The sequence below is a fragment of the Cavia porcellus genome, unplaced genomic scaffold (genome assembly GCF_034190915.1).
Source record: "Cavia porcellus strain 051 isolate PalLab524CR breed Dunkin Hartley unplaced genomic scaffold, mCavPor4.1 scaffold_29, whole genome shotgun sequence".
NCBI classification, from domain to species: Eukaryota; Metazoa; Chordata; class Mammalia; order Rodentia; family Caviidae; genus Cavia; species Cavia porcellus.
Genome location: NW_026947512.1, coordinates 2,763,086 through 2,778,481, shown reverse-complemented (window position 1 = coordinate 2,778,481; position 15,396 = coordinate 2,763,086). Strand labels below are relative to the sequence as shown.

At 41.1% G+C, this 15,396-nt stretch overlaps 1 protein-coding gene across 9 annotated transcripts in view; it reads left to right on the top strand.

The window, feature by feature from the left end:
• Positions 1-15,396, top strand: part of Rgl1 (ral guanine nucleotide dissociation stimulator like 1) — a 255,408-nt gene that overhangs the window by 198,796 nt on the left and 41,216 nt on the right. For all 9 annotated transcript variants that reach the window (XM_063239711.1, XM_063239709.1, XM_063239708.1 and 6 more), the window contains one exon: positions 12,843-13,027. In XM_063239711.1, coding sequence (XP_063095781.1) covers positions 12,843-13,027 — 185 coding nt within the window. The remainder of the gene's footprint in view (positions 1-12,842; positions 13,028-15,396) is intronic.

The following is a 15,396-nucleotide window of genomic DNA, read 5'->3' as shown; positions in this document are numbered from 1 at the left end:
AGAAAGTCTGGTGATGAGCAGGTTTGGTGAGAGTATGTGTTGATAAATTCATTATGGACCCATAAATTTCAAAGTAATTGGATGACTGTGAATTTTGGGGAGGAGTGCAGTTACACATTTGTGCATCCTTGGTTTACAGATGGTATTTGGGGCCACAGGACTGACTGTGCCCTCCTGGAGATCAAGGGTAAAGAAAAAAAAAAGAGAGAGAGAAGGCCCAGGAACTGAGTTTCAGTTTCTCCCTGTGTTTGGAGTTAGGAAAAGAGAGTTTGGTGGAGGAGAACAGAACAGAGCAGCTGTGGGGGATTTGGAGGAAGAGAAGAAAGAAGAGGAAGTTGTGTCCCAGAAGACAAAGGAAGTAAAGAGTTTGGGGAGGAACGGTAGCTATGCCCAGCACTGTCTGTAGATCAAGTGAGGGCAGTCTGGGAGGGACTTCTGCTTTGCAATGCTGCAGTCTTTGGTGACCCTTGGCCGGGACAGCTTTGCAGGATGGAGGTGTGGGTCAAGAGAGGACAAAGAGGCAGAAGCAGGGACAGTAGGGAGGAGTTTGCTATAGAGGGAATTAAGAAATGAGATGGAGAGTGATCTGGGGACAAAGGAGCTAGTAGTTGTAGTAGTTGTGTGTGTGTGTGTGTGTTTTAAAAATGGAAGATTATGTTGATGACACTAATCTAGGAGACACTGAGGGAATATCCGCCATGCATGGGTGGGGCTTCTGTAGGGGTGATCTTGAGTATAGGAGCTGTGTGTTCTGGTGTCCCAAACTCTGGTTTTAAATATTCATTTAGTGGAGGGCAAAGTCTGGGATTTCTTGACGAATTCCTTTCTTTAGGAGTCAGGATGGAAAGTCAGAAAACAACTTCTGTAACTCCTGAATTAAGCTCCATGTGGTTTTATAATTTTATTTTATAATCTTATTGCAGAAAACCAGACTTACTCTAGATACTTGAATGCCAAGTACAAGCTGTGGCAGGAAGAACAATCTAGAGGGATGGGTGAGGGTCGTGGAAGGAGGTGGCAATGAAGGATGGTCGAGACTTGGGTATAGGGCCATCTAGGCAGAGGAAATTGGCTACTTGATCAGGGAAATTCACGTACCTGGAATTCTAGGGAACCACACAGAATTGGGGTGGTTGAGTTGTGGTGTACGTGTTGGGCGAGGAGAGTCTGTGGGGCTGAAGCCAAACCACAGTTATATCGTGAAGGACTTCAGTTTCTCATGAGAGTTTGGACTTTCCCTGGTAAGCAATGACCAGCCAGCTGTAGAATGTTCTTTCCGAAGGGAAACAATCTAGTTCAATAGATGATTCTTTTGGAATGGATCTTACTTTGAACCTCGCTAGTCAGTGTGACCACAGACGACAGCACCAGCATCAGATTGGAACGTGTGAGAATTTGTCTCAAGCTCTGTCCCAAGACACTGGCACCCAGATGAGGAGCTTCAGTTTTACAAGGTCCTCATAGGACTCCTTAGCACGTTACAGGTTACAAATCTTAGATTTAGGAGTGTTTTTAAAAAAATTCCTCTGTGAATACTAAAGTAATTTTTTTAAATAAAGTGCCTTTTTGTAAGAAATATGTAGTGGGATATTTTTGAGCACATAAAGGAAGGAAATACTGTAAGAATTGAGTGACCAGCTTGTCCAGTGTGACTCGACCTGTGACCAGATTCAGAGTCAAACATAAACATGTTGTCATCCACATGTGTTGGAAAGGAGTCAAATCTAGACACTTTTCACTTGGCCCCTGAGTACACAAAGAAGAGGATCAGTCAGAAGGATACACAGAGCTGGATTTTCTGTTTTCCTGTGGGTGTTTTGAGATTAAATAGGTTTTGGGGGAAGTAGCAGTTAAGAAAATTGATTGTACCCTGGATGTGAAAAGTCATATTCATTATTTCTGAGTCCCACTGAAATGCATTGTGCACCAGGGACACTGACGTGGGTGACACTCCAGGCTAAGCTGTTCCAAAGGTCTTTAGAGTTTTAAGCACATGAAATTGCAACAAAGAGCTCACACAGAACTCCCCTGAGGGGTCCACAATATAGGGACAATGGTCCTTTCCCAAAGCCTCACAATGACTTTGTGGAAAGTTCTTGACCCTTTTCCTCAGACTGAGTTGGCTTTTTTAAAAAAAATCATGCCTGATGAGAATATAACACATTATTTTATAATGGGTTTCTCTGTCCTACAAATTCTGGAATGTTAACAACCCATTTCACTGGAGACCTCTTTCTTTTTTCATTTCCTTTCTTTTCTCTTTCTGTTTTTTTCCCATTTCTTGCATTATTTTTAAATCTTGCTTCACAGTTACCTTTTGCTCTCTTTTTTTCTGACGTTATCCTTCTGAAAATGTCCAGACTTAAGTGTCACTGCTTTGTCTTTCTGAGAGGAAACCAGGGAAGCACCTTCTTGTATCTAGGTGTCTTTGAAGGCTTCTGGTTTTCCTTGACCTCTAGCATCTGATATAGCGAGGATCACAGCTTCCTGATGGCTGATAGGTGTGGATGCTGTATGACAGTGTGACTTTAGTTCTCAATGGGGTGAGTCGTCTCCCAGAGGTCATTTGGTAGCATTTGGAAACAATGTGGTCTTAGCTTTGGTGAGGGTCATGGATGCAGCTCGGTGCTACAGCGCACAACAGTGACCTGACCTTAACTGTGAAAGGTGTCTACCTAAGAGACTGCTACAAAGCGGTCAGAGGAGAGTCCTCAAGAGAAAACTGTGTCTGTATACGTTTAAGCTTGCTTATTTGGAGAATTATTCATCCCTTCCCTTTGTCTACATAGTGGTGGTTCAAAAGCAGCCACAAGGAAGGTGAAACATCCTGGATGAGGGGGCTGGAGAAGTTAGATTCTAGCCCTGCTCCGTCCTTTACCAGCCATGTGGCCTCAGCTGCGTCACTTCACCTCTCTGCTTCAGATTCTTCACCTGGAGAATGAGTGCTTGGAACATATGAGCACTGATGTCCTTTCAAGTTCAGTGATGTCTGTTATTTTTTGTTGTTTAAAAAATGAATATCAGAATTCAGGTGTGGAAGCATACACTTATAATCTCAACACACAGAAGCTGAGGCAGCATGATCACTGAGGATTCAAGACCAGCTAAACTATATAGCTAGACCCTGTCTCAGCAAAACAAAATAAATAAAAATAAAACAATATCAGGAACCGAAACAGAGATATGGTCCAAATGTTATATGGAAGTTTTGAGAAGTGCTCTTGGCCACTTTTCTTTGTTGGAAAGACCGTGTAACTGGCCTTGACAAAACAAGAAGATAAAAGTCGATAGTCTTTATTTGCTTTTGTAGTCATGACATCACACTGCTCACTGTGGTTGTAAGTAAAGAGATGAGCGAAAACACTGTCCCGTGGGGTGAGACAAGGTGTGGCAGAATGCCCATAGGTTTCCTTTGCTATGAATGTGTTCTCTTGTGATTTCAGGTGGGTCACAGACAGCAGGAACCCAGTGACTTTCTAAGATGTAAACATCCTGCTTTAGGGCAGCCTGCTTTCAGTTTTGTAGACCTGGGTAACATGGAAGGAAGACAGGGAATCACTGTGAGGGAAAAAAAACGGGCCAAGCATGTTTGGTTTTTCAACTTCTGTAGTAAATACTAAGAGTGACCCTTCCTTTTTATATAGGAACCATGTCCCAAGTTTCTTAGGTGGATGTAATCAGCATATCAGTAGACAAAAGAACTTGAAAGAAGGAAAATGTGGAAATACAGGTGAAGCATTCAAGATGAAAGATTGGTTTCTAGAGTCTCAGGCCACAGCTGGCTAGCGTTCTTCATGCATTTAGAAAAGTATCTGATTATGCAGAATAACTCACAGTGATACCACACAGTGATTTCTGATCTTGGGACCAGACTGATGTACATAATAAACTGTGTTATGTTGTTTTAGAATTCCTAAGCTGGCCCCTAGTTTGGAATTGGGTTGGGGTGGGCATTTTTATCCTTGGATTCTCTTCCTAGAGCTGTGCATGCACGTGCACACACACACACACACACACACACACACACACACACACGCATGCACACACAATTTAAGAGTCAGGAAACTCACTTCCTGCGGCCAGAGCAATGCCTCTGTGTTCGTTCCACCTGTGCCCTCCTCATCCTTCCTGGTGACATTTTTACATGATAAAATGCTGTCTTTGAAAATAATACAGTTTGAACCAGATAACAAAAAGCTATTTTTTTCTAGGGCAAATTTATTACAGTTATTGAATTCAGAAGTGAAGAAAATGTAAAGCATATAGAGCTTTTATATCATGAACTTTACGTTGTCTAAAATGTACGAGATATATGTGTGTGTGTGTGTATGTGTGCGCATATACACAAACATATTCTATTTAAAGAGGTTTGAAACTCCTCAGGAAATGACGCTTTATTTCTTCCCTTTGGTGACAAATGTTGAAAAAGCTTTGGTTGAAAATGTTGAAAAACAGATTTCCTTTTCTTTAGTTGAATCTCATCACTTTCCTTCTGGAATGCCAAGTTTTGTTTTCTCAAACTCTTTACCATAGCAGTGCTTCAGATTGTGGAAATTACTCTTTTTGGGGTTGAAAGTGAAGCTAAGTGGCAGGGTGCTTACCTAACATATATGAGGCCTTGGGTTTGATCCCCATCACTGGAAGACAAACAAACAAACAAAATCAGAAACAGACAAAAACTAGGCTAATTCTGATTTTTCATTTCTACATGCTTAAATGTTACAAATGTCATTTTTGTAATCTTTTCCCCCAAATTGTAAACCATGACACCAGGTTTTAATTACTGGTAAAGGATGAAATAATCAATAGTGATCCAAGACCTTGGATACACATTAGAGAAAAGTGATATGAGTCAAAGAAAACTGGCTGTGATTCTTGAAGCCTGTGGAATTTTATGGTGGAAAGTGTTAAGTCTTCATGGAGATTTGCAATTGATATTCATTCCAGAAAATTTGTGATTAGATTTAATCAGAGTGATTGTAATAAAAAATGGGAAAAAGGAGAAGGGTAAGGAACAGAGCAAAAATGAAATTTAAAATCTAATTTAAAAGAATTAGAGGTTATAATGGGGGAGGAATATGTTTAAAATTAAAATGAAAGAAGAAATAGAGAATTAATATTCCATAAAAAAGAGCCTGACATTGTCTTTAAAATGTTCAAACAAGACAGTGAAAAATAAAAGCTGTAGTTTTAACAAACCATTAAAAATGTGCACTTAAGGGATATAGGTTGAGACCTCTCGAGCAGAAATTAATATTCTAATAATTAAGGAAGTAAAAATCATTGCAATAATCAGTGATTCAAAAGGTAGAAAAATCAGTCGTGAGTTTTTTTTGTGTGTGTGTTAGAGGAAGTAAACAGATGTCACAACCAGATTCTGTCCTTCCATCCACCCTGCAGCCTGGCAGACAATGAAAATGACAATATCACCCACCCTTGCCACCCCCACCAGTACAGTATGTGCCAGCTTTCTCCAGGCATGAAGTTAGGTTAGTGGTGGTGAACCCATGGTGAAGTTAGGTGCTTTATATTTATATGATCACAAATACCTCAAGATTTTGCCCTCACATTACAAGTGTATTAACTGAAGTTTCACATAAATTGTGTTCTTGAAGATCAACCAGTTGATTAAGTGACAGATCTGGTATTTGAACTGAGGTCCAACTAAACCAAAGCTTGAGTATGTCACCCAGGACTTTTGATCTTAGACCTGCTGTCTCAGAGAATATTGGGATTTCATATGCTTGTGATGATCTCTTTCTACATTTGTCTATATCAGAGTCAAGCCTGCAGAGGTACGTGAAGAACGAGATAATAGTATCTCTGATGTGATTGAAATTTTAGGTTGTTATTCTGTATTCTGAGCTCTTTTAATTTGGCATTATTTCCTTTAATCCACGCTGTTTTGCCAGGCTGTTGGTTTATTGTGGAATGAATGTCCTGAGCAAGGTCCCTCAAGCAGCTGTTATGAAATGTGGAAGTTAGACTTGTTTCCTGGGGAAGGAGATGGGTTGAAGGATGTGGGGAAAGAAGAAAGGCCAAATTAGTCAGCGTCATCAACTGAGAACCTGCTTCCTGTTCTCAGCGCCTGGTCGCAACAGACATCACCAGTGGAAACTCCCTTCAAATGGTGAAAGCATAGAGGGTGTCCACAATTTTTTTTTTAAATAGAAGTCTATTTATAACATGAAACCCCCTTCTTAGACCATGGGAAGTTGATTTTGTCTTTTGTGTGTTTTATTTGCTTTTGCCACACGGGGATTGAACCCAGGGTCTTTGTGCTGCAGTACATTTCCAACCATTTTTATTTTACTTTATTTTTGTTTTATTTTGGGTCTCACTAAGTGTCGTAGTTGACCAGGCCAGGCCCAATCTTGTGTTTCTCTTGCCTCAGCCTCCCAGAGTGCTAGGATTTATGGAAAATTAGATAATTTCAGCAAGGAGCAATGCACTTTTCTAATAGTAGTAGATGACATGGACTGCTTAATAGGCATAATGCCTGGGATAAATATTATATATGCTTTTAATAACTATCGATTATTATTCCAACTTTACAGATGAGGAACATGGGAGGGTAAAGGAACATATCCAAGTTCCTACAGTGAACAAATGAAAGAGCTTGGATTTAACCCAGGCCTTAACCTCTACACTGTATGGCCTATGTTTCTTCCCCCATGATAAAAATGAACATGTTTTTCTTAGGTGCTTAGTGAGGAGATGGAAGGTAGATGTGTAAGCAGTCTTGACTTAGGGTAGTAGGTTTCAGTCTCATCTCATCCTACTCTTGCCGATCTCCCAGTCGCATTTACTGGGTATTTCTGCGAGTGTTCTTTTCAGAATCTTTCTCCCTCCTCCTCGCCTTGCGGCCTGTTCTCTTCTGTGACTGCCCCCTGCCCTTGCTTTTTACTCTGCTTTGTTGGCGACTGTTTCTCTGGCTCTATCTCAATCCCTCTTTCACTTCCTCTGCCTGTAGTCTAATCACTATTTACCATGAATAGCCAAATGTGAGGGAAGATACAAGAAGGCACTACAAGGTGACCTTGACAAGGCCAAATAGTAATGTTTCCATCCTTTGTAGATAAAAAAAAAGAATGAAAAAAGGCTCTGTATGCTTGTGATGATCTCTTCCTACATTTGTCTATATCCTTTCCTTTGTTCTTTCCCATTGGGAAAAACATCTTGCTAGAGTCTGGGAGGCAGCCTCTATCTGCTGCCTTTCCTGAACACTAGTGCATCACACTGTGACTAGGAGAACAAGGTAGAGAGAATCCAGCTCAGAGGCAGGGTTGAGATTAATTTAGCCTTCATTCGCTGGAGGACAAATGCATCAGATCCTATTCTCAGGCTTGGCAAAGGTCAGGAACATAGCTTTTGTGTCCTTTTCATTATCTACAGGATGAGATCTAGATTTTGGAGAATGTTCCAAAATAGAAAAAAACATTTCACTGCTTTAAAAAAGAAAGTTCCATGTCATATCTTCTGCTGGTGAATACATGCTTATAAATTATTATTGCAAATAGATTTCAGGGGAGAGAAAAGAACTCTAAGTAGACAAAGTTGTTCTTTTTGTCTTGGCTTGGCAAGTATATATTGTGGGAGGGTGATTTTATACATAGAAAAATTGTATTAAATGTTTATTATTTCTGGAGTATTTTGTCACCTGTGGGATTTTAGTATTCATGAATACCATTCTCCAAACTCACTGCATTTATTAAGTATTTGCAGTTTGATTATAACTGCTGCTTTAATGCTCACCTCAGCAGCCTGGCTGTCCTTAGGAGCCGGAAGGTTCGCAGGGTGCTCTTCCCTGTACCTCATGGCCAAGGTATCTAATACTTTTAATGAGATGCCATGAAGTGTGAACTCTGATTGGCTAAGAAATCAATGAGTATAGCAAACCTAGTGCTATATCCCTCCCCTCTCTTTTCATTCTTTAAACTGTCTTCTTTACTCACCACTGGCTGGCTGTCACCTCGGGACCTGCACTTGCATTGCAGAGTCTTCCCCTGATGACTTACTACATATCCTCAAGATTTCTGCTTTAATGTCCCCAGGAGGCCCTCACTGAAACCGTGACTAGCTTAGCTCCCTGAGAAGTTAAATGCTTCCAGGAGACCCTGGACACCTCTAATGTGAGCCCCCTTATGTAATATGTTTTGTGAACATGGAAAATGAAGGACACTCTAATTATTAGCTTAATCTATGAATTAATTCTCCCTAATAGTCTGTTTTCTAGAAGGAAAAGGCTTGGGAGTTCCACATTTGGAATCTCAGCGAGTCTTTCTTTCCTTGTTGGCCGTTGTGATAGGTTGTAAAAGCCTTACACACCACAAATCTTGGATGTGTGTGTAAAACACTACTCTGGCTGTCCCCTCTGCTGTCACATTTGCCTGCTGCTGTGGCCCACTGCCTCACACACGTACTCAGGGTTAACCTCCCCTGGGGTTTGAGGAGTTGCTTTGCAGCCATGAAAGATTATGTTGGCAAGGAAGGCCACACACTGGCTACATCACAATCTTAATCTTTCCATGTGGTTTCAGGAATTACTTCCTCAGTCTTTGCAGGTCATTCAAGAATCATGTTTCATAGTTAATATTACAATTTAATATCTTTCAGTTGATCTGTCCCAGGGAGTATGCCTCAGGGTGTGTGTGTGTTTGTTCACAGAGGTTACCTTTCTCCTGCAGGCCCTGATCCACATATGTAACAACACAGCTTGCACTCCGTGTGCTTCTGTGATAACTGGCAAAGTCCCGACTTGGTTTCCACAGTACTGATTGATTCCACCAAGCCTTTTCATGCTTTTCAGTCCATTCCCCTTGTGACTTTTGGGAACTAGTTGTAGTTCTGATAACGGTTAGGTCTTTATCCAGATATCTCACAATGTCTTTATTGACATTTGAAGTTACAACTGCTCAGTATCAGGAGCAGCAGGTATTTCTCTTTTCCAGATAGGAGTCAGTGAAGTTAACGGACTTACCTGATTCTCTTACTTCCGGTAAGGAATCAGGTTTTCCTTCTTTTCTTGGTCTGTGCACTGAGCCATGTAACTTCTGACATTTGTGCAATCACACTTTTCCTGGATGTTTGTGATTTTCCAGTAAGGTTCTGCCTACTCTCCTGTTCAGACCTGGTTAGGGTGTAAGTTGGGTCCTAGGAGTGGAACCAGATGGAGTAAGACAGAAGGCCATTGTCTGTAATTGTGTTTTCTCTGTCATGATTTTGTGATGTTGCTTTCCTTTGTGGAATCTTAAAAGTTTCACATTTGTATCTGCTTCTTACTCCATCAGGAACAGAAAGTTTCTTCCCAGCGTTGGCAAACATAAAGCTACTGTGAGCTTTGGGCAAGGCTCCAGGCCTTTCCAGAAAGCCTCCCTCCTGGCATGCTGAGAGACACTTTGCCGATTAGGAGGCAGGGGTCTGCCTTGCCTTTTTTCACGCTGCTTGTCTTTCCCTTGTTTTGTTTCTTCGTCCTCCTCCTCCTGTGGCCCTCTTTTGTGTGACAAGTGCTTTTCCTGGCAAATTTAGTATGTGCGTTTGCAGTGCACTTTCAAAGCCTCCTTAGGCTAAGTCACCCTCGCAGAGGGTAGATTACCAGAGCTGGGTGAAAGTGTCAAACTCAGGAGGGAAGACGGGTGCCTGCAGGAGGATCAGATTGGGACCATAGTTTTTCCTCAGCACTCCCTCGGGCCTCTGAGGCTGCGGCTTTCTGTGGATGTGAATTCTACAAAATGTGCCCTGAAGAACAACTCACAGACAGACAGAGATGTAAACGTGGATACACTTTGTATAATTATAGTTGTGAGAACCTGAAAATTATTTAAATATCTGTCGGCTGGTAGATTAACTCAAGTTAGTTATGGCATGTCCATGCCATGAAACACTGTAGTCAAAAGAAACAGTAAGAGAGATCTAGAGGTAGTGAGTGGAGAGGTGTTTATAACATACTGCTTAGAGGAAAAAAATCAAACAAACATATTGATTTATATGCCTGTTATTTTTATGGTATTGGGGATTGAACCCAGGACTTCCTTACTGAGCTATGTCCTCAGCCCTTTTATACTTTATTTCTTGTCTTGCTAAATTTCTCTTGCTGGGTTTGAACCTGTTTTCTTCCTGCTTCAGCCTCTCAGAGTGTTGGGATTGCAGGTGTGTGCTACCATGCCTGGCTGTGTGTAACACTGTGTCTAATCCAGTATGTACCTAGAAAGGATACGCTCCCTGTCTAAACAGTCTGGAAGGATATACTCCAAACTATTAGTAACAGGTCAAGGAATGGGATCAGAATGAGGGTTTACATGTAAGATTTACTATTTTTGTAATAATGAGTTTTATAATTTCAAAATTAATAACCAAGAGCAAGTCAGGAGTAAATGATATATTATTATCACAGATTTTTATCTGTAATTTTGAATTTCAATGAGAACTCTTTTGTTATGAAATGCTGAAGAGTCATTAGGTTGTCTGTCTAGTTGTTAGACCAATGATCTTTTTGACTTTCATTGTATAATGTGAATTACTGCCTCCCCACATTTGTGTCTTCATTGGTATCACTGGGAGAGATCTTCTCTCTGATGTGCTTAGTGAGTCTGGGAATTAAATAAGTCAATTCATCCTTTTTTTATAAAAAGAGCTTTAACGGATATAACAGCAAGTGTGTTTAGGGGTGTTAAATAGCTGACTATATCAATGTTTTTGGATCATTGAACACAGCTGTTTGCAGTCTCCCTGTTTGAATGTCCACCTTGTATTCTTTGATACTGTGATTTGAGCAACTATTTTCAAGATGATAATATGTAATCTATTAACAGGTGATTTCTTACTGTTATGTTTTTTTTTTTTTTTTGTAGTTCTGTATTACGTGTACCCTTACACCGCTTTGTTTTGTTTTGTGTTTTTCTCTTTTTCCTCTTAAATAAAATAAAATAAAATAAAAAATTCATCCTTTTTTTGAGATGTGCGCATATGTTTTCATGGGAATCAGCCTGTTGTAAGCAAATGTCAGGTTCCCCTGTGTTCCGGTCACCATGCTCTGTTACCCATTCATGCAGCCATCATGGTTCTCAGCTCACTGCTGATCAGAAAGAAGGAAATTTATTCACAGGATACATCATAATGCTAATAAAGTGAAGTGTTAGAACAGCACTTAAATTCACAGTATTTGGTTTTGGTGAAGAAGAGAGAAATATGGAATACAATGTGAGGGAACTCCAAATAAGCCCAGTGATATAATTTTACTCATGTTTTCAATTCCTCTCAGATCCTGGATGATTTTCTTCGAGTTTTCTTGAAAGAAATATTTTTTAAGAATTTTATTTAATCTGGATAAAGATTTCAAGTATTGAATTATTTCTGTGACTTTTGTTTGAAGGTTTTTTGTCATCTACTTTTGATCTGATAATTGAATATTATTTTCCCAAATGGCTTCTAGTTCATATTAGAGAAAGAATTATGTACACAATAAGGAAGGCATTTAGCACATCAGTTTACTGTATATATTTTGATTCCAAAAGTTAAGTGTTGAAAATGGGCTTAAGTCATATTTATGCTCTGACTAGTCCAGCTTTTTGGTGTGAAAGTCATACACACTTACAAAAGCGCAGGCTATAAAAGCCCAGGCTGCAGTTTCACAAACATGCATTATAATAACTTTGAGTCCAATTATAGCTTATTAATTAAGTGGTTTCTAGTACAATTACATACTAGTGGTGATATTAAAAGCTGCAAAAATCTTTTGACTGAAACATTTTGGGCACTTAGGTCTGTAGCTAAGACAGGATTGTGTGTCTGTCAATCCTATGTGCGTGGATTAGTGTGCAGTCCCTGCCGTCACACTGAGCTGTCACCAGTGAGTTTGCTTCAACGTGCAGGGGGCAGTCTTTAGGAAGGCAGAATGTCTGTTCCTTTTGTGGGGCAGAAATATCAGCACATATAACCCATCATGGTCTTGCCTCTGAAATGTCTCCGAGTCTTTGAGTCTGAAGCCTAGGATGGCAGCGCCACCGTGTTATCCTTATGGTCTGTCTACCTGTTCCCTTGAGTGAGGGGCTGCCCTTTACTTGAAGACAGCGCCCCCGTGAATGGGAACTGTAGGGGGAGGCTGTGCACACACTCTGACCCTGTTTCTTGGTGTTTTGGAACCTTGTTTTCCTTAGAGTGGACCCTGCATGGAGCCTGTGACCTGTGGAGCCACCAGAGGAAACCACCCTCGCCATGGTTTTGCCTATCGAGTTTTTCTCTAGTAGCTTTCAAAAACCTAACTTCTCTTCCCTGTTTCTCCCATTTGAAACATTCTCTTCTTTGTAATTTGAGACACAAAAGGACAATTTTATGTGGACACTTTTGGTGCTCACTGTGGAGGTGTGGTGAGCTTTGTGAAATTAGATTTGTACATTTACCTTTTCTAAGCCTGGGTGACCTATTGGTGGTCAGCTATCTCCTGAAGTTCTTAGTGTATGATTTTATGGCCTTTGACTTGAGAGAATCCAGAATTGGAAGTGATATAATTCCATTATGTATAGGTTGCTTTGAACTCAGAACTCACTAAATCTTCTGCATGTGTTTTTGTGTCCTGGATACATTAGTCCAAAGTTTAGGTTCCATTTTTTTGTTTTGTTTTGTTTTATTTTTTTTTAATCTTATCGATCTCTACCATCCCTTCTCTTTAGCCACCACTGAAAATAATAGAGCTTGTTTTGAAATACTTTAAATTTATTGCCATGTCCAGGAGCTCGTAGGTGAGTGACCTGTTGACCACCAGCACACTCCCGGAAGAGGGCCCCGTGTGCAGGCCTGGCTTTGAGCCTGTAGACTGTCAGTGATTCTCTATTTCTCTTTCTCAGCGCCATCGCATCAATCCTGAGGGCCTGGCTTGACCAGTGTGCAGAAGACTTCCGAGAGCCACCTCACTTCCCTTGTTTACAGAAACTGTTGGATTATCTCAAAAGGATGATGCCAGGCTCTGATCCAGAAAGAAGGGCACAAAATCTTCTTGAGCAGTTTCAGAAGCAAGAAGTGGAAACTGACAGTGAGTACTTGGTCACAAGTAAAAAGCTAGATTCTGTTAAACATCACAGAGGCTCCCCTATACAGGGCTGAACAAGGAACCCTGGTACCTCAAGACAAGCCGCTAGAAATATAAAATTACTGAGGTGTTAATTTTACCCTTTTTGGGGGCTGGGGGGTAGGGTCTTACTATGTAGTTCTGGTTAGCTTTGAATTCACTGTGTAGCCCAGGCTGACCTTGAACTCACAGCAGTCCTCCTGCCTCAGCCTCCTAACTGCTGGGATTATAGGTGTGCACCACCATGCCCAGTGAAGTGCTAATTCAGAGCTTTCAAGTTTTAGAATAAAAATGTGGGATGGAAGGAGAGAGATTTTTAAGACCACTTACTCTGGCTTTTTCATTTTATACATGAAATTGAAATCCTAGGATTTCTTTTATTACCAAGAAGGAAGTTTCCTTTCTACTTCCCTTGTCAGGGTGTGCCATGCTGAACCTGAGTTTGCCTTTTATTGTCTGCCTAATAGTTCATCCTTCAGTCAAATATAACCCATCATAGACAGCACCTCTATCAGCAGGCTAGAAAGTAAAAGCACAATTTATGCATATATGGAAATGAATCTCATTGATCTGTGCAATTAAATATGTGTTAATAATTATAATAAGTAGTACATCTTGAAAAAAATTACCTGCCCCCATCCTTACAAAAGCATGGAAAGGTGTTTGTCTTTCATTGTAGAAACCACCCCTGTTATGTGTTCGCTGACATCACAGATTACCGTCAGGGTCTCTAAGGCCTCATCAAAGGAAGTTTGTGAGGCTGTTTGGAAGAACTGACCTCTATTTTCAAGGACAAAGGAAAGACCCCCACTGTAGGTCATGGGGTGCTCAGAACTATCAGGCTTTGTCAAAATTAAGAAAGAGCTTTGGTCAGGCTTAAAGCGTGATGTTTGATCCCTTCGCTGGGGTGCTAGGCAATGGTTGCCATGGTGGCTGACCCACTTGGAGCCTCTAACAGGCATTTCCCTGAAGCCATGCCTGGGTTCCTCAGTGAGAGAAAGGAAAGGAGTCCTCCATGCAGATAAGGGAAGCTGCCTCCGCTCCAACAAAAATACGGTAACCTTAAATTCACACACTACCTGTTGAATTTTTCTGCATGGGGGACCAGGAAACGGGGGAAGGGCGATTGCATCATTAGAAGCTGCCTGCCAAAGGCTTTGTATCTCTGATGACTTCATCTGCCTGGAATGCTGGATCCCAGGGGCACTCCTCCAGCTGGGACCTCAGTCCCCTCAAGGCCCTCCCTGGCTCTGTGCTGCGGTGGAAAATGCTGCGGAGCCCAGCTCTACCCACTGGGACTGCCCCTGGCTCCACGCCTAATTGGGGAACCAGTGGGACCAGTCATTCCTTGTCACCAACCCAGGGCCTGGAAGGCAGAGTGCCTTTGGCAGGCTGGGGCAGGGGAGACGGAGGCTGCCTGACTTCACAAAAACATTCAGGCAATGCCCAAGAATGAAACCTTTTCTACGTTTGGAAAATTTTAATCAAGAAAGCTCTAAACTCTGCTTAGTAAGTACAGGAGTCATCACTAAAAAGAAGTTTTAGGAGTTTGTCTCAGTTGGGCAAAAAACAAGCTTTTTCAAAAGTAAAACTATAAGTTTTATCAGTGGAAGTCAGTCAGAAGCTGAAACAGTGAAAACATGGGCTACACCCCAGAGAGAAATGATCATGCCATCTTCATGCATACCAGCATTCTAGATGCATATTGTACTACAAGTGTTTGTTGAATGAATAAGAAAATTAAATCTTAACACTTACACCTCTTGGCTAAAGTGGGCCAGCATTGCTTTAAATATATTAGAGTATATTTATATAGTAAATGTCAAGAAGGGTAAAAGGAACTTTTCTGAACCACTGTTTGGGACCTCAAGTTTCTTATTTCTCCACTGAATGAATGAGTTACGAGCGTTATATGGAGGCAAACTGATGGAGGCAGACTGCTTACATCTTCCGTGTTGTGGGGTTTTGCCTTTCTCTATTAACTGTTGCTTGCTTTGTATCTCAGACTCAAGAGATTCTCCATATTTTTCAATTATAACTCAACTCCTTCACATCAAGACCTCAACTCTGGGATCAGAGGGCAACCATTATGTCACATCCCTACCAGAGAATGGGCTGGGACCATGTGGAATCCCAACAGGGAGGGTGCAGGGACCATTCTCAGCTCCCCTGTTCCCTTAGAAAAAGCCATGCCAGTTTGATCCAAGATGTCTAAAAATGTCTTCCATTCTACAAAGAAGGAGAAAAAGTTGAAAACACTGACTGAAATTTCTGCCAGGATATAGCCAAGTACAACTAGATTTTCCCTGCTAACAGGTTTGGCAGGAAGCAGT